Genomic DNA, 24,879 nt, shown 5'->3' on the forward strand with positions numbered 1-24,879 from the left:
TAGACAGAGTACGCAAAGAAAGCCTGGGTACCACGACAGTCCACTCTCAAGAACATTTATCATCTAAATACCAACAAATACACAATAATTATTATCAACAAAACACACAAACCAAGTATTTTTCTTTTCCAGATGGAAACCAACCTTGACTGATTGATTCTGCACAGCACAGGTCAGAGATGGAACGAGTTTTTACTCCTTTTATCGACGTAGCAGATACCTCTTCAGTTGTATATAAGTCTACGTCTAACATCCTTCGATAGCCAGCGAGTCGAGATGCAAATAACACCTTCCCGTTCGACGGCATAGATTTTGAGACTCTTTCAGAGGAATCGCTTGCTGCTGTACTGTTCTCTGTACCTGCTCTCTATGATCTCGGTCAGACGACCGTAGTACGACTGTCACAAAAGCTTGCAATGAAAGGTGGCGGAAATGTACTCTCCAGCGAGGCAGCTGTTCTTCAACTCATCACATCCAAAACTGATATTCGAGTTCCTCGTGTCCATCGCGCCTGGCAGGTTGAAGACGATACTAAGTATTTCGGCACAATGGGATATCTCATTATGGACTACATTGATGGTCGACCCCTGGACAGCTGCTGGGACGAACTAAGTACAGATCAAAAGCTGGACATTGCAAATCAAACGGCCCAAATGGTCGTGAAGATGCAGGCTATCGAGTTGTCTGTACCAAAAGCAGGTCCAATTGGCGGTGGGCCCTGTTGTGGGAGATGGTTCAGTCATTACTCCGCCGGGCCATTCGAAACTACGTCGGAGATGGAAGATTGGTTCAATCATAAGCTCGAGATTTGCAAGGCTTGGAGAAAGGCCCCACAGGATATACCAGCCTTTAAGTTTACGGAGCTAGTGATCACACATCAGGATATTAGCCCTCGCAATCTAATTCTGGATGCTGAAGGACACGTGTGGCTGGTAGACTGGGCTGATGCTGGTGCCTACCCCCGTGTATTTGAGAGCGCAAGTCTATCCTCTCAATCTAGTTTTCCTGACTTCAACGACATGGTATTATCTCGTCTGCCGCGGTATCCGCAGGAGGAGGAGCAGTTGAAGTCCGTTGGATACGCGCTGTCAGTTTGCCCTCTTGCTTAAATCTCCTATGTACTAGAGCACGTGAGAATGAAATAGATGAAACTCTGAGCATACAGTTCTCTTTGTTCAGTGGTATCTGTATGAGATAACTCAATATTTCAAAAGCTGCTTGTACAGCTCATTTGCCTATAACTCATCTAGCAGTACTGCCCACCGGTAATTGAGGCTATATCGTGGCCAGGATCTAACCAGCTTGTAACCGAGGATTGCATTGGATGTCGAGGTTCCGGAGATCCTAGGCCTTGGTGAAGCTAGAGGTCGAAGGCGGCACGACTGTAAGATAATACGAGCTTGCTAGCACGAAGTATACTGACGAGCAACATCCTTAGTACAAACTTAAAGTTTACAGGCGATATGCACAATATATATGCCTATATAGTCTAGTCATAACATCACGATTTCTCCACCACTGGCACCATTCATGTCACTGCCATATCTATGATGAGGGGAGGTCAAAGAATAAGAGACAACTGTACAGATGCTATCCACGCATCACATCACATTTACCCAGACCCGCCCATGAACACGGAACACCGGCCATCAGGACCCGATCAGGAAGTAAGAAAAAGAGATAGAGATAAGAAAGGCGTATGAGATGGAAAGAGTGACAAAGGAAACAAATGCAGGAAGGGGAGTATACAGCTCCCAGGGTCATGACAGGATTGGAGAACAACATGCTCGAAAAAGGGCTCTAAAATCGAAATGCAAATCATACGGAAGGCATGCAGATGCTCAATTAAGGGTATACCACGAACCCCTTGGACGTCCACCACACGGGGCCCATAACGGTTCAAAATCAATCATGACAACGGGAGACAGAACCGCCGATGCTTCCACCCGTTTATGCAACCTTGAAAAACAAAGCAATTCAAACAATTATTATTACAGATATGCAAGAAGTGAAAAGGGGGGGATTGCGAAGCTGTATGGTACTGCCCGCTTCATTTCGTCCTCTGTATGCAAGTTAATGACCAGCTCATGGCGTTTCGTCGGGCTCTTTCAAACTTACCAAGCTGGTCGCAGCCGCCGCCGTCGCGAGGTCTGGCTTGCCACTAATACTCCGGGCTGCAACGCGAGGCAGCGCCGACCCAGGAGTACTGGTGGTGCTAATACTGGTCCCTCGTTTGGCGGGCGTCGACGGCGGTAGCCCACTCACAGTCGAATGGCGTTTGCCTGCGGGTAGCTTAACTGGAGAGGTTCCCGAAGCATCCCGGTTGCGGATCAGCGTGCCGGATTTGAGGCTGGTCACAGGAGGTTCTGGCAGCGGCCGGCCGGCAGAAGGGTGAGAAGACGTAGTTGCCCGCTTCGCAGGAGATTGCGTCGTCAGTGTATAAGTTCTTGCTCGGGACGGCATTTTCACCCCCGTAATGAACTCGTGCCTCAATGCGTCCTGTGGACTCATACGGCGGCTGGGATCCCATCGAAGGCAACGGGAAATGAAGTCGAGGAATGCCTCGTCATCACATTTGAGAACCTGCTTGAGCTCCTTGGAGCTGGGACGACGCCGTCGGCCCTTGGAGGAGACTGTAAGTCTCGGCTTGCCCAGCGAGTCAAAGAAGAGTTTCTTCCGAGTGCTCTTTTCGATCAAGTGCTTCTCTGGAGGTCCAAATACCTCCATGATGCAAGCAAGCTGCTCCTGTTCGTTTTCTCCGGGGAAGATGGGGTATCCGGTGAAAAGCTCCGCCAGAATACATCCCACACTCCACATATCGATGGGCATACCATACGACATGCCGAGAATGACTTCCGGAGAACGGTAGAATCGACTCTGAATATAAGTGTACACCTTCTCGTTTTCAAAGCAGCTGGACCCAAAATCGATGACTCGGATCTCAGAGCTCATTGGATGCACGAGGAGGATGTTTTCTGGCTTGAGATCACAGTGAATGACCTTCTTATTGTGTAGAAGCACCAGTGTACCCAGCATCTGCTTTGTAAAGCGACGAATAAGTTTAAGAGAGAATCCCTTAAAGTCGTGTGCCTTGATGAATTCGTAGAGATTCATGCCGAGCAGCTCAGTCGAGATGCAGAGATGGCCGCGGAAGTAAAAGCTTTGGGTGAAGTTCACAACGCTATGTTTACGATGGGGGTCCCATTCCTTCAGCTTCTGGAGAAGATTGACCTCAATCAATGCTTGCTGATGGAACCTCTTCTTATTGCGGATAATCTTCACGGCAACCAGGCCACCTGTCTTGTGATCGATGCATCTCACCACTTGACCGAAACTTCCCTTGCCGAGTACATCGATAACCTCGTATCGGTAGGCCAGATGGTCTCCAATCACAATATTATAGTCACCACGGTCGTCATCGTAGCCAAAGTTTGCTTGAGCAGTCAGATCACCAACATGCTTTTTCGCATTCTGGGTCCCGCAAAAGTAGATGTCCTTGAAGTCGATGATCTCCCCACGCTCGAAGATGTTCAGACTGGCGACCCGCAGAGCCTGTGCCGGACTGACACGCTCCTTGGGACTGGCTTTCCGGCGCAAGTCATCCAGATTCCTAGCCGCGGTCTCAAAATCTTTACGCTTGCTGCCAAGCCGTCGCATTTCTTCATCAGCCACGCGTATATCGGCGTCTACATTGGACTCCGTGGGAACTGATGTTGCCCCGACACTCGACTTGGCCGAGCTAATAATTTTGTGTACAGGCGATAAGATCGATGCTGCTGACCGGTGCGCTACCACATCACTATCGCCTGACTCATTGGAAGGACTTGGCTCCAGCGCAAGGCTTTGGTCGCTGCTGAAGCTAGGGTTCCTCATCGGCTGGTTGGTAGCGGTAGACATCGATGCTTGTCGCCGTGATTTGAAATAGGACGGCTTGAGCGACGGGCTAGAGGTACTCGTTGTTGACATATTACTCCAAGTTGCAGAGGCTGGGAGCTTCGGTGGGGGCATCTTCTCGAGTTTTATAGGGTCGCCATTTGACTCGAGCCCCTGTTGGGGCTTGGAACTGCTGCGGTTCCGAGTGAACGTGATCTTACTGCGGAGGGAGGAGCCCGACACGCTGTTGTTGTCGGGGTCAGAAGGAGTCGAAAGCTGACTGATAGTCTCGGCATTGGAGGAGAAGGCAGATGATCGTGTTTGGGGACGAGGCCCAGTGAGCTTGTGAGACTGCGTCACCTTGGGAGAGCAATCTTCGGTAGCTTTAGGGCGCAGAGCAGTATAGTCGCTAGTGCTTTTCGGCAAGCTGTACGCAACATATGGCGAAACGGTTCTTGTACCAGCAGAAATATTGTCGAAAGCCGCCAGCGCACTAGAACTGCTGGCCGTCCGAAGAGCCGCACTACCTGACGATGTACTCAAGGCGAAATGCGACGTGCTACTTCTAGCCTGGGTAAGTGGCACTGCATCCTCATTGTCCTGAGGTGAGAAGAAATTTGCCTTGGAGGCGGTTAACGGAGTACTGGGGGTTTTAGACAGAGTCTGTGCTGAAGGCGTGTAGGATTTGACGTCATCATCCCGGTCCTTCAACGCCTCGATCTTCGTCGTCATTGGGGTACCCAGAGGAAGTAAATTCAACGGCGGTAACTTTAAGGGCTGTAAACTCTTTTTCGCCAGCCCGGCGGATGGTTTAGTTTTCGCATCCGGTGTTTTCAAAGCTCGCTCATCATTGGCTCCAAGTGTATCATCTTCGGTCGCACTCGCTGTTTGATTTGTGTCAGAGTCTTGTTCTGCTTTAGCCGTGGGCTCGACGTCCAAGTATAGACTTGGCTTTCGGGGGGTAACATAATTCGGTGGGTCAAAATCGCCTTTGGGTGACTCGTACGCCTTTGGAATTGCAGGGACAGGCGGAACCTCCTCATCGGCCACCGCATGTTCCATACGAGGCTTAGGGGTGGGCAGACGTGACGTGGATGAAGACTGGGATAGCCTGGTCTGTAATGAACCGCCCGAATTCCTTGCGGAGTTGTAGCTGGTGTTCGATGACAGAGACAAGCCAGAGCTATAGGATTTCCGATTTGGGTCAGGCGTAGTACGAGTAGACGAGGGGGTCACGCTCTTTCGCGGAATATGCGAAGGAGACTGTGCAGTGGACCGAGGACGAGTAGGCACAGGCTCTGTCTGAGTCGGAGGGGTAAACGGTGCCTGTTGCGCCGATGGCACCGTAGACATACGCTTGATTCGTCGCGCATCAGTGGGGCTTATTGTCCGCGCCCCCAGGCCAGTAGCATGTGGCGGCATAACCGAAACCCTTTTGGATGAAGACGACGGAGTTGCCATGGGAGCTGCCGCGTTCTTGACTGGGGTTCGAACAGCATTGGTCGAACAAGAACGAGAATGCTCTGCAGGGCCAGATGCTGTCAGGTAGATCTCTTGGGGTTCCCTCAATGGCGGTTGCAGCGACTTGGCCTTGATGCTCCGGGAATTGCCAGAGAGTTTCGTGCCATCCTGTTGTCGGGCCGGTTCGAAATGCTGTGTTCTCGGACGCAGAAGGTTGCCTTGTTCCATCCGTGTTGTGTCTGCACTAGCTTTTCGTGCTGACAGGCTTTGCCGTCTGCCGGTCCCAGTTGCCGCGAGAGAGCCAGGGCCGATGGACTTCCGAGGAGCGCGCGAAGTAGTTGTGGTCGAGGCTGTAGGCTGAGCTAGGCTCTGGCGACGGCTTCGGGCAGCCGTGGCTGAAGCTGGAGCCCGAGCCGATCCTGGGTCGATAGAACCGTTGACCAGGCTCTTCCGCCGAACGGAATTGCTTCTTGACCTAGTGGTCGTGCCATTATCGTTACTGTTGTTCGGAAGCCTTGTTTCATACCCAGCTCCCGCCTGTCCAGGAGTGGGAAAGTGACTGAGGTTAGGCTCTGTTATGCTGTTCTGGAGATCATCGAAATTGACGGGGGCGAGGAATTCGGTGCTATCAGGAGGGGTTTGTTTATTGTATTCGATTTTTGAGAAGTTACTTATGCTGGTAGATCGGAGGCTGATGCGGGAGTTGTTGCTCTGCGTCGAATCGTTTGTGGAATCAATCGAAGAGTGACCGGAATGGAAGAAGGAACCAGACATGTTGCTGTAAAGCATCAAGGTCAGACCAGCGTCACACATGATATTTCTAAGGAGTATGTTTGGCGCATGAACCAAGGAAGAAAACGAATTGTCTCGAAAAGGGGGGCAACGAGCCACCGGAATGGGGAAAAGGAGGTCCAACTACCTTGTTCGTGAGGGATCCTGCGGTCGCGGGCCCTGTGGCACTTTCTGGTCTCGAATTGAGAGTCTCCTCTTGCTCATCACGCCAGTTCGGGTCCCAGCAGCGGTTTTAGGGGAATGAGAGGAAGTATCTGACAGGAACGGGGTTGAGGCGTGTTTTTGCAATCGTCTGCGCGTAGGACCGTCTGCTTCAATTGAGGGTAGTGTTAACGCTTCGATCTTTAATCACCCGCAAACAGTCCGAATTCCATCCTCAAGTCAACACTTACCTGCTGAGCTTGTATCATCGATACGAGATGGGCTAGATGGTCTTGATTGTACCCTGCGCGATTGCCCCTTTCCTGGAGTTTGCTGGAAAGCTAGATTTTCCGACATCCTCAACTCCGACCGAGAAGCAGCATCCGACGAACAAACGGGCAGGCAACAAGATGGTAGCTCAGATTGGCGAAGGAATCGAAATGAAATCCCAATCGCAGTGGCGTTCAGAAGTAAACGACTGCTTAGTATCTAAACCAAGCAGAACCTTTATCGACACCGTCGCGCGACCCATCGATAGTTGCTACCGGTCCATTGCGGGGATCAAGAACAGCGATCTCTGTTCCGGGATGTCGACGAGAAACCTGGGTAGCAAGTTAGACCGTCGAAAATCTTCCAGAAAGCTTTGACAGATCGATCCCAAGCGCCCTTCCGAGCCAAAATGATCCAAGATGGAAACGGGCGTCGGATTGCAGAAGGGAGACTCTGGTCGAGGACAGGAGTTCTGGTAGACTTGGCGTTGGAGAGAAAGTTACGGGCGCATATACCTTAGCAACGGACGAAACCAGACAATAGGAACGGGGACGAGGGCAGACGTAGAAATACACGGCCGGTAGCGATCAGACAAAGAAGTGAGTAACCCTCCCGGGGCCTGTTAGGAAGCGTAAGAGGACGAGGAAGTGGAAAATGGAAAATGGAGGAAGAAGACAAAGCGGTGGTAAACAACAATAATAATTCCTAGCCCAAAGCGCTCTTAACGTATCGCGAAACCAGTTGTGCCCCCCTGCTCCTTTTTGCTTCTACAAAAATGGGGCCCGGTGGGTTTGCAAACCACTCAAACACCACTGGTTTTGCTGCTTAATGTTCTGTCGATCTCGTACCGTACGGTGCGTATGAGACGTATCATCTTTACCAGTTGGGTACAGATGATACATAGGAGTACTCCATAGTGACTGAGAGTTTCTTACCCGCCATCCTTACTCTTCCATACAGCCACTGACATGGTGAGGGCCCGATAAGCTCCCGCGGCTCTCTCTGCATGTGCTTCTCGGACTTACCAGCCAACCGAGCTACTTGCTTTCTTCTTCCCTGAGTTGGCCTTCTGCCATCAGATATGCACCCTCGCCTCATGCGACTCGCATCATCTTGGATGGGACATCATGGAAGATCACACTACGGACGCCCTCGTCAATCGTGACGAGCCTGTCCCGGTCATCGCCGCTGGGAAGCACAATGACGATGCCGAAAGATCAAAACCTGGGGTATTGAAGAGATCAGTGTCCAAGGCCGGTCGCTCTCTACAAGATAGGATTCTCTCCAAGTAGGCAACTATAAATATCCCCTTCTTATATTAATGTCGCATGAATCGCCTTGGCTGACTGGGTCCGTTTCAGGATCTTGGAGCAAGTTATGCCCGTCGAAGACGTCGATGCTGAATCAGTGTCAGTCGGCGACAAGCCAATTCCCATCGACAGTAAACGGCCGGCGTTTAGTCTACCTCTGATGGCCAACAATTTCCGTCGGTTTAATGCAAGGTGAAAAAACACTCTTCCCAGTATCTGGCTACTTCAAATGCTGATGTATTTGGTAGGATTGGCATTGTTTTTCTGTTTCAAACCCGTGTGGAGCGTCTGCTCAGTTGGAAACAGACCTCTCACACAGTCTCCTTTCTCTTCGTATATTCCTTCATATGCTTAGATCCCCATCTTCTTGTCATTATTCCGTTCGCCGTACTCTTGTTCTTTGTTATGGTACCTGCGTTCCTCGCACGCCACCCTCCACCTCCCTCGACGTCCACTTCCAGCATCACCCCCTACTACTCATACGAAGGCCCAGCCCTTGCTCCTGCCAAAACCATTAAACCAGCGTCGGAGACGTCTAAGGATTTCTTTCGGAATATGAGAGACTTGCAAAACTGCATGGCAGATTATTCCGATGTACATGATGCGACAGTGTCCGCGTTTGCGCCCTTGACAAACTTCTCGAATGAGAAACTATCATCGACAGTATTTCTTACATGCACGCTCATGGCAGCTCTATTATTCTTAACCGCTCACCTTCTCCCGTGGCGACTGATTTTCCTTGTTGGTGGCAATGCAGCCATTTTGTCAATGCACCCAAGCTTTCCAGATCTAGTACAGAGTCTTGCAGAGGATATGTTGGATAACACAGCGGAAGAAGGTCCGGCGGCTGATAAAAAGGGCCAGGAATCTTTCAACCTTGGGGGTCTGGCCATGCCTGCTTCGCCCTCAAAAGCCGTGTCTTTAATGGAATCACTGGCCAATATCTCCTTGGACTCCTCCCCAGAGGAGCGGGAGGTTGAGGTATTCGAGATCCAATACCGCTCCCTTGCTCCTTACTCGGAATCTCAATGGGAACATTTTCTGTTCAGTCCTATGCCATACGATCCGCTCTCTCCCTCACGCATTGCCGGTGATCGTCCCAAGGGTTGTCGATTCTTCGAGGATGTCCAACCCCCGTCTGGATGGGCGTGGAAAGGCAAGAAGTGGGAATTAGATTTAGACTGTCGCGAGTGGGTTGTGGAGCGCATGATCACCGGAGTTGGCTTCGAGGTCTCCGGCAGTCCATCGGAAAGTGGCATGACCAGTGGTGAGATTGGGGGTTGGGTCTGGGACCTGCCTCCAGCCTCCAGCAGATATGAGGAGGCAGTGTCTACGCTAGCATATGATGTCCTAGACTCGATAAACCCATCAAAAGGACATGATTGGAAAGGCAGAAAGAAAGGGAAAGAAAGGGTCTCCCAAGATTACGAGGAGAAGGTGCACACCGGATCCCATGTAACGGGGGAATGGAGAAGGAGACGATGGATTCGCATCGTGCACCGTGTTAGTTTACCGGCTGCCGATAAGTACGATCAAGCAGCTGACGACGATACCAACGATACCTGAGGACATGTACGATTGAAGAACGATACTGGAGATGAGATGTATCCACCAAATTTGGATGGCATTCAGATCAACATCGTACATGCCCCGAAGAGCATCAAGCAAGTGGACATGTATAATCCGACCCACGCTAACCAAGTTGCAATCACAGCAGTCTCGAGGCCCACCCTGATACCGTACGATTACCATGCTTGTGGCAACCAGGCTCCACAGTGTTGATGGATTCGCTTCGGGCACTATCGGACACTTATCAATTGTTTTTCTTTATTTTTTTTTATCACCTTCTTCTACACAGTGCAGGTTATTCATCGGAGACCCAAGGTAGACTTCACCTTGCTAAAATACCACCTCACTGTTGAAGATAAAACTTGAGTCCCTGTAAAGACTTCTTTCGTAGTAATAGTAGCCATGTGAAACGACCAGATGCTGGCACTTATGTGGGGAAGTGCCGCATCCGGTAAGTACTGCCTAAGGCAGCAGCGTATGTTTCGGAGGCAACGCCGATGATCCGCCGTTGCGATAAGATTGAAGGGGACTTGCGGGCTGACAGCTCCCAATACCTTGCTTCCTCTGGACAGTCCCAGTGTCCTAGGATACGCATCACTCGATATCTTCCTCCAATGCCGGTTGAACAGCACTATGGAGCGGTCATCTCCTGTGAATGGATATGGGTAGGTCAACAATCTGCAGCAATCACAATGATGAAGAAGTTTACTGGTTGTGATCCACTGACATATTTCTATGTTACTAGGACTCGCGCGGGGCGCGGTTGTCCCCATGTGCTATGGGATACATGTCTACCATACCCGCAATTGTCATCTCAATTGCTGTACTAGGCTATATACTCCATAACATATCCATAGTAAAGCGTCCTCAATGGACCATACCTTTCATTCCAGAGCAACCCATGTCCCCCGATTTGCCAATTGATGGCTCAAAACAACGGATGGGCTGGGTGATAACCCTATTTGCCATCTCATTGGTAGGGTTATCAACCGAGATTATCAAACTAATCCTCCTGGGGTGGTCATATACTCTTTCTCTTCTTATAGCCTGGGTAAGCCGAGGCCGTCCCTGCGTGAGAGTTGTTACACTGACGCATGGGTAGGCAGCCGCAACTTGTTTGATCGCAATAGCCCGTCCGAGATCTTGCCCTCTTTCATTACTCACTTTCTTTATTAGCATATTGGCAGTAGAAATTGCCTTTATAACAATTTATGATGTGCATGAATCGATCGTCGCCCCTCATCATGTCGCAGCCGGTACTGCTTTGATTGGATGTCTCGTGATCCTTGTGATGCCGCTTCGAGGTCCTTTACTTCCCTGCATGGATATCGGTGCTGTTGGCCAAGCACCATCCAGTAAATTCCGCAGCCCCGAGGATAATCTACGGCTTTGGCAATTCCTGAGCGTGTCATGGATGGCCCCGTTGATTTCTATTGGCAGGAAGAGGCAGTTGCAAGAGGAAGATGTTTGGTTCTTGGGGTTTGAATTTCAGCACCGCAAGCTACATGAGAAGTTTCGCAGACTAAGAGGGTCTGTCATCGGCCGACTACTCCAGGCCAATGGTATCGATGTCCTGATCATTACCACGATTGCCATTGTGCAGATGCTCTGCGGTCAGTCCCTAATGACGCACACATAATGTGATGATGCTGACGACATAGTAGACTTTTCTACACCTGTACTGCTCCAACAGTTGTTACAAGCCATGACTGACCGTGGCTCGTCAAACCGTGTTGCCCTGACATATGCTTTGCTATCTCTTGTCCTCCGCTTGATTGCCGCGCAGTCGCAAGTCTTAAGTCTATGGTACGGAAGACGTAGCTATGAGAGAAGTCGGGGCGAGATGATCATGATGGTATATGAGAAAGCTCTATCTAGAAAGAATGTCTTTGATCAGCAATTGGTCGACAAAGCAGAGGAGGATAGGCTGCAAGATGAAGACAGTACTGATATGGATGCGCAGCCGGAACAGCGCAAGTGGTGGCAATTCTCTGTCTTTCGGCGAGCCACCGGCAAGGAAAAGGTCAAAGAAACTGCTTCAATGGGTAAGATATTCAACCTTTTGCGCGGGGATGTCTACGAAGTGGCCCAGCGTTTCTGGGAGATCGACACATTGGTCGATAAGCCCCTAGGACTAGTCATCGCGGTTGTGCTAGTCTGGAAACTGCTTGGCCCTTCATGCTTCTTGGGAATTGTGGCAGTTTTGATCGCGCAAGTTCTGAATGCATTTGTCACTCGTGTCCTGCTCCGAAAAGAACGAGTACGCCGGCTTGCAACAGATGCTCGACTACAAGTTTCCTCCCAGTTTGTGGAGGCGCTGCGTCATCTTCGGTGGTATGGATGGCAGAATCACTGGTTACGCCAGGTTATGGATGCCAGACAATCTGAGTTGAATCTTCGCATTATCACCATGCTGTGGGGTATCGTTATCCGGTTTATCAACACATTCGCCAGTGGCCTCTTCCCTGTAGTGGCGCTATATGCGTATACTCTTTTGGCGGGAAATCCATTACGCATTGACATTATCTTCCCTGCTCTCCAACTCTTTACGATGCTCGAGACTCGTCTCAGGGATATCCCGAGCCTCATAACGGTGCTGATCAATGCATCTATAGCTATGGAGAGAATCGAGGACTTCATGGCTGAGCCCGATAAAGAAAAAAAGGATACCATCGATGCCGAGCCAGCACCAATTCAGCTGGATCATTGCTCTTTTGCCTGGCCCGGTAGACAGTTGCCAGTCCTGCACGAGGTCGACTTGAGAGTACCCCAAGGGCTAACTGTTGTGTACGGCAAAGTCGGAGCTGGTAAAACGGCTCTACTCCAAGCCTTGCTTGGCGAACTGGACAGGCTCGCTGGTGTTTCATACGTACCAAATGAAATGATTGGATACTGTGCCCAGACCCCCTGGCTGCAGAGCATGAGTATACGGGACAATATATTGTTCTCTTCGCCGTATGATGCGCGGCGTTATAGACGAGTGCTGGATGCCTGCGCTTTGTTGCCTGATTTGTCTAACTTTAAGCATGGAGATTTGACCTTTGTGGGTGAGAACGGAGTCGGTCTCTCTGGCGGACAGAAGGCCCGGGTGGCTCTTGCACGGGCAATGTACAGCGCTGCCAGGATACTGTTCCTCGATGACCCCCTGTCAGCTCTAGACCATAACACAGCTGAGACAGTCGCCCGCAAATGTTTCTCGGGTCCCTTGATGCAGAATCGTACAATTGTGCTGGTCACTCATAGAATTCATCTGGTTCGACAGATGGCAGATCAGATTGTCCTCATACAGAAGGGCCGTGCAGTTGTCGAAGATAAACATGAGTTCTCATCTCGTGACAGTGGTCATTCGGAATCCAGTTCGTCTGATATTTCATCTGGTACAAGCGAGGCTGAATCTGAGAGCGAAACGGCACTCACCGAGACAGCTGCAGTGCCAACAAAGTTCATCGAAGAAGAACATCGCGCAGAATGGGGTGTCAAGGCTAGAGTGTATTGGAAATACATCAAAGCCAGCAAATACAGATGGTGGATAACCCTGATTCTCGTGCTCGCTGTGTACCGATCCACATCCGTGGGACAATCCTGGTTTTTGAAGGAGTGGGGAGAAGCCTACAATGAAACACTTTCATTGTTCGGATACTTAGGCACGAACAAGAAATCCTTCGCGGGTGACTGGATAACACCATCGGCCATGGTGAAAATGATCCATTGGAGACCTTCTAACCCTTTTGACGAATTTCCGGCCCCAGTCGAAGATGTCCGACCTTGGTTGCTGGCCTTCTTTATCATTACCACTTTCCAATCAATTGTCCTTCTGGTTGCACAGCTTGTGATGCTTGTGATGGTCTACAGCGCAGGAAAGACGCTTTTCCAGGAAGTTATGGTACGAGTCAGCCATGCTACTTTTCGGTTCTTCGATGTGACTCCCATTGGCCGGTTGATGAATCGTTTGACCTCTGACATCGGCGTTGTTGATGGAAATATCAGCGAACAGTTCCAAATGATTGCTTTTCAGGCTATTACTTGGGTCTCGTCAATTATTGTAATAGCCTCAGTGACGCCGACCTTTCTCGGATTCTCACTCGTACTAACGGCAGCATTTGTTGTGGTCTTTCTCCGTTTCCTGCCAACATCGCAAAGCCTTCGGCGTTTAGAGATGGTGTCACTAAGCCCGTTGATATCTAACTTCGGTGAACTGCTTCACGGCCTGACCACCGTTCGCGCATTTCATGCCGAAGGGCGTTTCCAGGATCGAGTCATCGCGGTAGTGGATAAATTCCAGGGAATGGACCACTTTTACTGGTCTCTCCAGAGCTGGCTCATGTTTCGATTTGAGAGCCTCTCCGCCTTTTCAACATTCTGCCTTACTGTTCTGGCTTTGTACACGAGCGTCTCACCTGGTCTAGCAGCGTTCGTGCTCGTAGCAGCCAATAATTTTGTTGCGTCCACCCATGCCTTGTGCAAGCAATATGGCCAACTGCAAATGGATTTTGTCTCCGTCGAGAGGGTAGACGAGCTGCTTCACGTTGAGCAAGAATCACCTGGAATAATAGACCCACCTGCATCGTGGCCCAAGTTTGGCCGTGACATCGTCTTTGAAGACGTGACCATCCGATATGCGCCTCACCTGGATCCATCACTCAAAGATGTTTCTCTGCGCATACCAGGGGGCTCCACAACAGCTATAATCGGTAGAACCGGTAGCGGCAAGTCCACACTGGCCGTGTCACTACTAAGTGTCATTCGTCCCGACTCGGGACGCATCCTTATCGACGATCTGGACATCACACAAGTCAGCAGACAAGCTCTACGCACTCGGGTCACTTTTGTTGCGCAGGACCCCGTTCTCTTCCCTGGCAGCATCAGATTGAACCTAGACCCGATAGGGGAGTACTCTGATGCAGAATGTGCAGACGTGCTGAAACGAATTTGCAGTCGACACGGCTGGAGCTTGGAGACGCACGTTGAAGCAGGCGGACGGAATCTCAGCCAGGGAGAACGCCAGCTAATCGGTCTCGCGAGAGCTGTGCTGCGTCGCAGCTCAATTGTCATCCTAGACGAAGCGACCGCCTCAATTGACCATGAAAGTTCGCTCGAGATCCAGCAAGTGCTACGAGAGGAGATGAAAGAGTCAACAGTTATTACCATCGCGCATCGACTGGAGGCCATCAAAGATGCAGATTACTATATCATGTTGGACCAGGGAGGAGTGTCCAAGCAGGGGTTCGTCAAAGACATGTAAGGATCCGCTAGATAGATACGTAGAGAGAAGAAGCTTTTCCATTTCCATTGCCAGCGAATACATCACAGTAAAAGCCAAGGCAGAACTTTTCCCTCAATAAACGCCCGGTGATCTTTTTTCCAAGTGAAACTCCCACGAACTCCAACGCTGTATCGAATCGAAGGCATAAATCACGAAATTGACACCCCATCAAAGAAAACAACCACCATCAACTTATTACTAATGTCCGATTCCCATCGAATCGTGACTCCCCCCTCAACCCAAAATGTACGCCAGGACCACCCATAAGACCCAAAGAATAGCTAAATCCTGGAAAATGATTCGATCCTCCAGCGCACGCATTTCCGAACCGCTCTCAGAAGTATGGTTGGCGTCACTTGTCTTGACCGGGGTAGTTTCTTTCTCAGGGTCATCGTCCCACACACCCGCAGATGTTGGAGTGCCACTTTCAGTAGTGGTGACAGTGACGGTATTTGCTGCAACTCCTGCACTCCGACTCGCATAGATAGTCGAGGTGAAAGTTGATAGAGGCTGACGGTGACCACCACCAGCGGTAGTACTGTCCATAGTGGAAGTAGAAGAGATAGTAGAGAAGCCCATATCCTGGATGGAAAAGGAGGACAAGGGTATTTTCCACGGATCAGAGCACGCACGTTCACGTATGTTTCTTTTCACTTCCTGCAAGGCTGCAGTTTCAGTCGCAGATGAAGGGCTAGAGGTCATACTCAACAGCGTACTCAGCGTATTCAGTGTTGACGAAGGTCCAGATGTAGACGCAGTCTTTCGCGGATGAGTAGCCGGCAGAAGAGGAGGATAGGGGAGCGTAGGACCCGCGGATGTATCTTCCTTTGGAGCGAAGAGAAGACGGCCTTCTCCTTCCTGCTCATCGTCTTCATCATTGTCTTCATCATCGACATACGGGATGAAAGTATCCTCTGCATCATCGCCTTCATCTTCGACATATGGGTCGAAAATATCCTCTGCGTCGTCGTCTTCATCATCGACATACGAAACGAAAGCATCCTCTTCATCATTGGAATCGTCCCAAGTCTGGGGGTCATTTTCGTCTTCGTCACCGCAGAGGATAGTCTCCGGCACAGAGACAGGAACAACATCTCTGGACTTCTTAATGAGGGCATAGCCGGTTCCGTTGAAGGCGCAGAGAGCTTCGCCAGCCCAGGGAGTGTTTTCATAACCTATTCTTTCTTTAGCACTGCGTCTATAATGGAGAGTATATATAGTTCAAGAGGGGTAAGTACAGGTAGCTTTCTCCTCATAGCCTTCGGGCAGGAGGTCCTTCAAACTACATATTTCATCAATGTGAGTACTTTCCCTGTTCATTGGAAGGAAGAGGCCCGGCGTACAAGATGTTGCACGAGCTGATTTCCACAGTGTGCTGAGATGCACAAGTGATGATGGTCGGGCCTTCAAGGGAGCCGGAGGCGCAGTAGCTGCCACCGGGCTTGGAGCAGAGAAGGGAGTTGGTTTCGGGGTCACTGTTAATTCGTTTCATTTTGGTTAGATTTCTAGTTCATTGTAGAAAATAGAGGGAGAGGGTAGGCAGACTATGCTATCTGCGCAGCGACAGTGAGCAGGAAAGCCAGTAGAGTGGTTAGGGCAAGGAGATTGGGAGCCATGGTGATGGCCCTGATCCTGGCGTTGTTTGGGATAGAGGAGATGAGAAGGATGAGAGGAAGATAAGGAGTAGAGATCTCAAGGACTAGATGGTTTGGACCTGAATGTTTCTACGTGAACGCGCCAGGCGTCTTCGACGCGTCTGTGGATAGCTTCGCGACTTGTGTTGCATATAATCCAGTGAATGGGCATGCTCATGGCTCATGCTGGTTGTGCTTGAGTTCACGTGGTAGCACAAATAGTGGAATAATGTTCATGAGCAAGCGCAGCAATGTTGTATGACCAAATCAAGTGTATTAGCATTTGCGACCTGTGCCAGACATGCACAGATGTAGTCTATAAGATGGTATAACCGCAAAAGCAGAGACAATTCGGACGTGGTCCAACAACCCAGCCGCAAGCAACTTTTTATCCCAAATCAGCCCTGTCAAAACGCCATACTCGCCGATAGAAATGCATCAATTCAAATCCCAATCATGACCGGCTTTGCTGGAACTTGCGGATCCTCCGTTTCAAGTCTCCTTCCGTCTGCTGCATCGGGTTCAATCTCCGGTCGCGAGCCATGGCTGCGTAGTTGTCCCCGTGCTTCTCAATCAATCTCGTCACCCACTCTTCCTCTCTCTGGCTCTGATGGCGCGGCTTCTTCGCCCTGACGGAAACTCCCTCCTGCGCAGCCTGGCGTTCGAGTTGCTCAACAATAGCATTTCCGGAGGCATTTTGGCGGGGCTGTGTAACAATCCCATGATTCGACAGGTCGTTCAAGGGGTCGTTCAGCGGGTTGTTGCGCTTGACCTTGCGTCCGGCGATTTCGACCTCTTCGTCGGCCGCACCGCGAATCACACGCAGAATCTTGCCAGTCTCGGGATCACGCTCAACCTTGATATCGCTTGTGGCGGTTTGCTTGGCAAGCGCCTCAGTGCTGCTCTTGATGTACAACGAATCTTCGGGCTCTCCTTCGATACCGTTCACGGTTGCGCGCTTCTGAGAACCACCAGAGGGAGCATTGAGGCGGTGGACGAGACCCAAGCGGCGGTAGTTTTGAGTGAGGGTCTGCTTGCGGTCCCTATTCGAGAGCAGGATTAGTACACAGTCTAGAAGTAATGGCTCTTCCCAATTTGTTCTGTCCGATCATAGACGTACCAATTTTCCGCAATGATGGCATTTCCCAAGACATTGATCTTCTTCTTGCCGCTCTTGAGGAGGCCGGATCTCTTGGCCTTTGCCTTGGGCAAAGAAGATCTCTTCTTCTTGGCTTGTCTGATGTTAACCATGGTGCCAGAAATGGAATTGCAATGTCCAAAGTGGGGTGAAGTAGTCGAAGGACCGGAATTGAAGCTCAAAAAATTGCGGCGACAGAAAACGGGATCTTATCGAGTTTGCATGTTTGCATTGATAGGGGCTTGGCGTGTTTGCTGCAGGGTCCCGATACGGCGATAACAAATTAGGCCGGGATATGGAGATCCGAGAACGGCGCATCATCATATTTATCTCACCGGCATCTTCCCCTCTCTTTCTCTCTTCAAATATTCTTCTAGTCTTTCTTGGGGTCGCCTACAATTGATCAATTGTTATCATGGCACCTTCTTTTCTGGCTCCAGCTCGGCGCATGGGCCTTGCGCTCGCTGCGGGTCTTGTTCTCTTCTCCGCACTAGCTGTTGCGCATGATGCTATCTCTGTAGGGGACATGTCTGTGGGACAGATTGAGGAGGAGTTGCAGGTACGCTCGTGCCCCTTGCATCCTTGAAGTTCTATCTGGGAAACAGAGTCATCGATCTTCCCACTCCTCCCTCAACATACCTAACTAATGCCATCTAGAACTGCCCCCTCGTCGAGTCCCTTAACGAGCATAAGCGCGCCGCAGCTCCCCAAACAACCAGCTTGACTTCCAAGATCTTCTCCATCCTCTTCCCCGGCAGTCCTGCAGTAAATGCTATCCTGGCGACGATCTACATCTCCGGCCCCCCTAGTATGTGACTTCTCGCATTAAACCTTTAACAATCATAACCATGTCCCCCGCACTAGACTTCCTCCTGGCCCTATGCCCTCCAAACATCGATCCCTCCTCCCTGTCCGTCATGGTCGCGTTCGCAGTAGGCGGCCTCCTAGGCGATACCATCTTCCACTTGCTCCCCGAGATCTTTCTCGGCGAAGACTCCCCAGACCATGTTCGCTTCGTGATGGTTGAGCCAAACCGCAACCTCCTCCTGGGCCTGGGAATCATGGTGGGCTTCTTCACCTTCGTCGCAATGGACAAAACCCTACGTATCGCCACCGGAGGAGCTGGACACGACCACTCCCACGCCCACGCTCACACTGACAGCGCCAACGACGACCACAAACCCACAGGCACAACAACCGGCGCCTTCCCGCAACCCTCCACCGATCTCAAACAGCGCAAGCCCGCAAGCAGCAACACCGCTCCCCAACCCGCCGACAAGGACGACGAGAAGGATATCAACCTCAGCGTCAAATTGGGCGGCTACCTCAACCTGATTGCCGACTTCACTCACAACATTACCGACGGCCTCGCCATGTCCTCGTCCTTCTACGCCTCCCCCACCATCGGCGCAACCACCACTGTCGCCGTCTTCTTCCACGAAATCCCCCACGAGGTTGGCGACTTCGCACTCCTCATCCAATCCGGCTTCTCAAAGCGCAAAGCTATGGGCGCGCAATTCGTCACAGCCATTGGCGCCTTCCTCGGCACTTTCATCGGAATCGCCGTCCAAGAGTTGGGCGGGAATGGCTCCACTGCTGCCACCTCCACATCCACTAATAGCCTGCCAACCGGCCTCCTCGGAACAAGCCTCACCTGGGGCGATATGCTCCTACCCTTCACGGCAGGGACATTCCTCTACGTAGGAACAGTTTCCGTTATCCCGGAGTTATTGGAAACGGGCAAGGATAAGCGCGTGGAGATCAAGAAGACAATCGTGCAGTTCTTGGCCGTTATGGTTGGGGCGGGGATTATGCTTGTGTATGTTTCTATCCCTCCTTCCTTGGTACGACACATCGTGATTATCTCCATCGCTAACGGTCATCGTAGCATTTCTTGGGATTAGACAACAAGCCCAACGCGATAGCTCGACTGACGATTATGAGAAGGAAGCACATTGAAAAACGGAGAGACGGCTTATGGATATAGAATCAGTATCTTAGTAGTAAATAATGGTGTGGACTTCGCCACAGAATAGACAATTTCAATACCGAAGTTTCGAGGTACTAGTGCCATATTACCACTAAGGAGTAATCTCGTCCATATTGCACGGACGAAACCTACGCTTCCTCGGCTTATTGACTGTTTGCGCATTGAACAGGCGAGTGCAGTGTATAGCAAATGGACATAAATCCTAACTATATATAGTAGTAGTAGTTGTAAGACAGCTACTCAGCCCGAACACCAGAACCACTAAGCGCCCAGCGCGCGGACGTAAAATAATAACGCCCCAAGTAGATGTAGATGGATAAAGTGAAGTCTGAATCTTGTAGTGGACGTGGAAATCGCCAACTAGGATAGTCTAATCAAAGCAAAATAAAGCAAAGCAAGAAAAAAAAAAAAAAAAACATTCTCCGTTCCGGTCTATTGTTGGATGTTCGCTTCATGTGAACTCATCTCGTAATTGAAATCTATCGCATCACTCGTTATAGTGATACACCTGTGGCCATGGCGTTAGTGGGTTCAATCGGATGGGAAATTGTAGGGGAACGTACAAAGTAATCAGGCAAGCCGTAGACGGAATATCCCAGACGCTTCGCCATCTTGGCGAAACCCTCCGTCTCGACGAGGTGATAGAACGGGAAGGCGGGGAACATGGCGCCGTCACGATGCACATCCGCTTTGACAAGGAGTGCTGTTCCACCGACGCCGTCGAGTTCGATTTCGCGGCTAGGACGGGGCGCCCCGGAATTTGCCATGTAGGCCATCAGGGTGCGGTAGGTGGGCAGCTCAGCGTATCCCTCGAGGAGGATCTCGTCCGGCCCCATTGTCTCCGCAAGCTGTTCGGCGGTCGAACTGTCGATCCACGAGTTGAAGTCATAAGGGCGGACATCCATCTTCTTGGCATCCTTGTTATAGTAGCGCTGGAAGCAGTTCGGGACAATCACAGGTCGGTTGTGGGCAGTCAGATCTTGAATAAGGGTCGCTGGGGTCTCGACAATGTCGGAGTCGAGCCAGAGTACCCAGGAGGTGCTAGGACCGAGGGTGGTGAAGAGGAGGCTGTTGCGGGCGCGACTCATGGACTCACGACGTGCTTTCTGGTTGGACATTTTGTGGCGCTCTTTCTCGTCCTGCGATTGAATGGGCGGGTCGAAGTCCTGGCGAAGGATGCTGATGCTGGCGAAGCGGCTGTCAATCGGACCAGACTGAGTCTCGCTGATTGCCTGCTCCAGCGCGGTGACCGCGGCATGGCCGTCCTTGGTGTTAGGGACGATGAATCCAATCGAGATGAGCTCATGTGGATAGCTCAGTTTCACTACATTGTCCCAGAATTCTTGGTAGAAGCGGGCCAATGGGGTCAGAATCAGCACCCGTTCCCCTTTCTTAATGGATTCGCTGGTGCTGCTGAGCTCGTTCAGATTGTAGTGCATCACTGGCGGGGGTGCTTTCAGGCCATCTTCGCGGACGGCTTGAGATTTGAGGAAGGGTTTCGTCGGAGGAGAAAGGGGATGTTCGGCGGCATCTTCTCGTCGTAGCTGCGAGGAGGAATCGGTGACAGGAGGAGCGGCGGCGGCGGCGGACGAGGAAGGGGAGAGCAGAAAGCAAAGGAATCCGAAAGCTAGCAGAGCAGCCAGGAAGACCGTAATGGGGCTTGTGCGACGCATCGAGCGTGCGACGGCCATCGTAGCCGTTTGCTGATTGAGGGAGAAGGGGGGAGGTTCGCAGTCAAGGTGATGGTTGTGGTTGGACTGCGCGATTGGATAAGGCGGCGGCGGAATCGATCTGGCCCGGCGAGAAGGCGAGAGAGCTCTTTAGCCAGCAATCAGAAGGCGGATGATCCGGGCCCCGGACATAGCGGAAGAGACTGCGGAGGGAAAGGAGAGGGAGGCGAAGAAGTTCAAGACGGACAAGGAGATGAGGAGGAAGTGAGGGAAGAAGATAGATTGGAGATGACGGGATGGAACGAACTATGGCAAGGTTGAAGCAGGCCGGAAAAAGTACACGCGGAGCCCGAACCCTCTCTCTGTCTCCCGATTCACCTCCTGCACACACTTGTCTCTCTCACTCTCTGTCTCTTCTGTCTACCACAACATCCTGCCGTCTCCTCTCACCGATTTGGGTCAGTCAAACTTGATTTCTTCGTAGACAAGAATCCGAAGGATTTGTTCCATGGATTGCACAAGGTAGTGGAAGGTGCAGCAGTGGCTGCATTGGGCGAGGCATCGCCGCATGCGGCCGTTGCACCCGGCCAGATTGATGAATCCCTGCTGTGAGACGCGCCCCACGATCGGGCCCGTTGGATGGGTTGGCTGGAGAATTCAATTCTATTTCTATCGTCTATCACATTACAACGTAGCCTTCTTTTCAGGGATCTATTGGAGTCCCGTTCATTTTAATCGTTCGGGTCTAGCGAGATCCGTGTGTTGTGCTTCTGTAGCTTCATCGTCGCCTTCTGCCTCGGCGGCGAACCACGATCTCACGGCAGCCACCGCATCACACCCTCAAATGCAACCAAAGCCATGGCATTCGCCGGGAATGCTCGTAAGAAGCATGGCACAAACCCTCGCCAATACCCCCTCCACCCTCGTTCCCGATAGACCGCCACTGCAGCATCCTTCCACCACTGGAACCTGCGCTGCCCGTCGCCCAGGGCGCCTCCCATCGGGTCCGTCATGAGGCGCTGCTTCACCACATCGGACGGATACGACGTGATCCAGAAAACTTGCGCGGAAATCCCCCCGGCCCAGAAGTTGATGGCAGGAGCAGACAGGCTGGTCTTCTCCTTCATCAACCGAGTAAGGACGTCGTAGGAACCCCACCAGAAGAAAAAGAACGACCGAAATACCATGGTCGCGCAGAGTCCACGATATAACCCGGCAATGCCGTGTGTGCGAAGCTATGTATATAGGTCAGCCAACAAGGTCGGACGTTTTAGGAGACCCGTATTTCTTACCATCTTGCGAACGCAATCTATAGGTCCACTATACAGGCGCTTGGATTTATCTGCAGAGTACTGAATCTGAAGACGCGCCTTGACGTGCTCCACCGGTGCGGCAATGAAACTGACAGTCGTTCCAGCCATGATGCCCGCAATGCCATGACCGAAGCTAGGGAGCGTGTGAAGATCCGTCTGCTTGCCAATGAACGGCATGCTTGCGCGAATCTCTGGTTTCGAAAACACGCTTTCCAGTAATAGCCGGCGATATAAGGTTAAGGAACCCAGCATGCTGTGTTTGACTGATCAGTCCTTCCGTCTCTCTCTCTCTCTCTCTCTCTCTTTTCTCTTTTTGGCGTTTTCCAGCCGCCGGGCAAAGTTACTCACACAGAGTCCATGACCATCCAACCGACCAGCGGCGGAGTGGCTCCCTTATACAACCCACTAACACCCTCTTTGCGGACCGTTTGTAGCAGACAGTCCAATGGGCCCCGGAAATGCCCATCATGGCTCGTCTGTAAGCGTACCTTGATTGTGTCGAATCTGCGCGAGAATCACCCATGGTCAATTTGTGAGATTATATGGAGTTGTCCATTGAGAGGCAGTATAAGTGGCGGGGAAGAGGAAGAAGGTGCGCAGTCACGTACGGATGGCCAACTATGCATCGGAATCTGTTAGCGATGGTTACTCCCAAAAAAGCACGCAGACTATGCGCACCGCGGGCCAGAACATACCACTAAGTTTGGCGATTCCTGAGAAGACTCCCGCTACAAAGCCTTTATAGTCATGCTTAGAGCTTTGTGACTTTGGCGGGCTGTTCTTTGGTGTATCGGCCTTGGCCATAATCCCGGAAGAATGTTGCTCTGGTACTCCGGATGTCGTGGAGGTCGGCAGCGGTGCGGACGTCGACGACATTGTCGACAGGGAAGCGCTCGTGTGTCGCAAAGGCTGGTATGTCGTTCCCTCTACTCAAGGATGTGTGGGAGTGTCAAATTGAGAGTCGGTTGGGTTTGACCGAGGATCAAAAATTCGTGGAGGAAGGTGTGTCGGGGTCCGCTATCGGGACAAAGCAATGAGCGGAATTAACGAGCGCACGGGAAGTCCATTGATGGTTGAGAGCCACGAACTTCTGACCAGGATGGGGAATGAGAGCGATGGTTCTCAGGGTATTCTAGTATGCAGTTATAAGAGAGGAAGATGGCCCAGAGGAGCAAAAGGCGAAAGACGGGGGAGAAGAACAGGCAGAGCAGCAGATGCGCCCCGCAAAATCCGGTGGTTCGGGGAGCAGCAGCCCAGCTCCGACCGGACGGGCGGCTGATCGGGGGGCAAAAGGGTTGGGGGAGCCACTCACGTCGCTCTAATCCATTGCTACTAGTACGAAAGATGGAGCACTGATAGTACAAAGTAGTGCAGTATCTACAGTAGATAGCAACTAATCCGCTGTCGGCAGGTCAGTCCGACAACATTTAACTATGTGTCCTATTGCTTTTCTTGGGGTTTGATCGAACCCAGTTCACTGTCATTGCCTATTTTGCAACTAGCAATGAATCACCTCCCACGTCGTCTATACCGACTGTCGCTTTCTTTAACCGAATTCATAAGTATATATAACAAACTGAGCAAAACATCACATTCCAGTCCCACCTCAAGGATGACAGGCTGTTTCTGTTCAACCCTTGATGATACAATGCCCGAAATAACACAGTGTCGTAGGAAGCAAAAAGGCGCAAACTCGGTTCTGGGAACAAGGGAGTGTCGACCCGATTGGCAATAATAGCAGAAGAGGAGAGGAAATACAAATATCCGGGAAATCCCGCGGATCAGCTGTGGGGTATAGTTGCATAATTTCATAATACATAGTGATGGTTTTATGGAGAAGGTGAAAAAGAAACAATTTGGCACGAATGGCCTCGAAAGAAAGTCGAAACTTAAGCTCACAATCGGTGCTGTCCTGCAGGCCACCGATAGCACTCAATCAGACCTGGAGTTCGAAGTCCGAGGTCTAAGTCATGTTATAAAGCATAACTATTGCTGACAACCATCCGCCCGAGGACAGTTGCCACTGTGTATGTATTCACGATAACCTTAGAAGCCCTTGAGGGGCTTCATGGCTTTCTGTCGGTTTCTCTCGGTCTCCCGAGCAATTAGCCTGTCCACCATATCTGGGGCCGGCCCAGAGTGTTCTCGAGAGGAGAAGTCGGAAGAGCTAGATGGGCCCGAGGCCAGGTAGCCACTTGCTTCTTCAAGCGCCAGCGGGGTTACCGGGCCAGGGCTGCGAAGAGGGTCTAGTCGCGGAGCGGATGGGCCCGGCGATAAAGTTCCCGGAGACTTGGGCAAGGCAGCCCCATCCACGAGGTCTCGATACTGCCACATGCCATCACGGGAGCCAGAAGACGTGCGATACCCGTGCTGTCGAGGCAGGCGGGGTGAAGAAGGCTGTGCTTGAGGGCTGCCGGAAGACTGGTAGACTGCAGGATGGAAACGTGGCAAGCTT

The 24,879-nt window shown here is 51.3% G+C and overlaps 9 protein-coding genes across 9 annotated transcripts; 3 read left to right on the forward strand and 6 right to left on the reverse strand.

The window, feature by feature from the left end:
- Nucleotides 1-263: 263 nt before the first annotated feature.
- An03g04950 (uncharacterized protein) lies at nt 264-1,109 on the forward strand (the record flags this gene model as incomplete). The annotated part of the gene is made up of 1 exon (XM_001390339.3): nt 264-1,109. A coding segment is annotated over one exon (846 nt), but the record flags the coding sequence as incomplete, so codon positions are not given.
- Nucleotides 1,110-2,085: 976 nt separating this feature from the next.
- An03g04960 (uncharacterized protein) lies at nt 2,086-6,624 on the reverse strand (the record flags this gene model as incomplete). The annotated part of the gene is made up of 3 exons (XM_059747107.1): nt 2,086-6,112; nt 6,254-6,434; nt 6,519-6,624. The coding sequence occupies 3 exons, from the start codon at nt 6,622-6,624 to the stop codon at nt 2,086-2,088; spliced, it is 4,314 nt and encodes a 1,437-aa protein (XP_059600310.1).
- Nucleotides 6,625-7,664: 1,040 nt separating this feature from the next.
- Nucleotides 7,665-14,658, forward strand: An03g04970 (uncharacterized protein; the record flags this gene model as incomplete). Its single annotated transcript, XM_001390341.3, has 9 exons — nt 7,665-7,825; nt 7,899-8,039; nt 8,096-9,373; nt 9,711-9,731; nt 9,808-9,867; nt 9,961-10,081; nt 10,162-10,467; nt 10,519-11,029; nt 11,081-14,658. The coding sequence occupies 9 exons, from the start codon at nt 7,665-7,667 to the stop codon at nt 14,656-14,658; spliced, it is 6,177 nt and encodes a 2,058-aa protein (XP_001390378.3).
- A 255-nt stretch (nt 14,659-14,913) lies between these two features.
- An03g04980 (uncharacterized protein) lies at nt 14,914-16,171 on the reverse strand (the record flags this gene model as incomplete). Its single annotated transcript, XM_059747108.1, has 3 exons — nt 14,914-15,854; nt 15,918-15,961; nt 16,023-16,171. The coding sequence occupies 3 exons, from the start codon at nt 16,169-16,171 to the stop codon at nt 14,914-14,916; spliced, it is 1,134 nt and encodes a 377-aa protein (XP_059600311.1).
- A 596-nt stretch (nt 16,172-16,767) lies between these two features.
- On the reverse strand, nt 16,768-17,564 carry An03g04990 (uncharacterized protein; the record flags this gene model as incomplete). Its single annotated transcript, XM_001390343.1, has 2 exons — nt 16,768-17,356; nt 17,434-17,564. 2 exons carry the CDS (start codon nt 17,562-17,564, stop codon nt 16,768-16,770), a joined length of 720 nt encoding a protein of 239 aa, XP_001390380.1.
- Nucleotides 17,565-17,866: 302 nt separating this feature from the next.
- An03g05000 (uncharacterized protein) lies at nt 17,867-19,438 on the forward strand (the record flags this gene model as incomplete). Its single annotated transcript, XM_059747109.1, has 4 exons — nt 17,867-18,010; nt 18,109-18,259; nt 18,316-19,295; nt 19,340-19,438. 4 exons carry the CDS (start codon nt 17,867-17,869, stop codon nt 19,436-19,438), a joined length of 1,374 nt encoding a protein of 457 aa, XP_059600312.1.
- Nucleotides 19,439-19,935: 497 nt separating this feature from the next.
- An03g05010 (uncharacterized protein) lies at nt 19,936-21,114 on the reverse strand (the record flags this gene model as incomplete). Its single annotated transcript, XM_059747110.1, has 1 exon — nt 19,936-21,114. The coding sequence occupies one exon, from the start codon at nt 21,112-21,114 to the stop codon at nt 19,936-19,938; it is 1,179 nt and encodes a 392-aa protein (XP_059600313.1).
- An 812-nt stretch (nt 21,115-21,926) lies between these two features.
- An03g05020 (uncharacterized protein) lies at nt 21,927-23,228 on the reverse strand (the record flags this gene model as incomplete). The annotated part of the gene is made up of 5 exons (XM_059747111.1): nt 21,927-22,346; nt 22,404-22,632; nt 22,773-22,928; nt 23,033-23,042; nt 23,120-23,228. 5 exons carry the CDS (start codon nt 23,226-23,228, stop codon nt 21,927-21,929), a joined length of 924 nt encoding a protein of 307 aa, XP_059600314.1.
- A 1,242-nt stretch (nt 23,229-24,470) lies between these two features.
- Nucleotides 24,471-24,875, reverse strand: An03g05030 (hypothetical protein [truncated ORF]; the record flags this gene model as incomplete). Its single annotated transcript, XM_001390347.3, has 1 exon — nt 24,471-24,875. A coding segment is annotated over one exon (405 nt), but the record flags the coding sequence as incomplete, so codon positions are not given.
- Nucleotides 24,876-24,879: the final 4 nt, after the last annotated feature.

Source organism: Aspergillus niger, assembly GCF_000002855.4.
Source record: "Aspergillus niger supercontig An03".
Lineage (NCBI taxonomy): Eukaryota > Fungi > Ascomycota > Eurotiomycetes > Eurotiales > Aspergillaceae > Aspergillus > Aspergillus niger.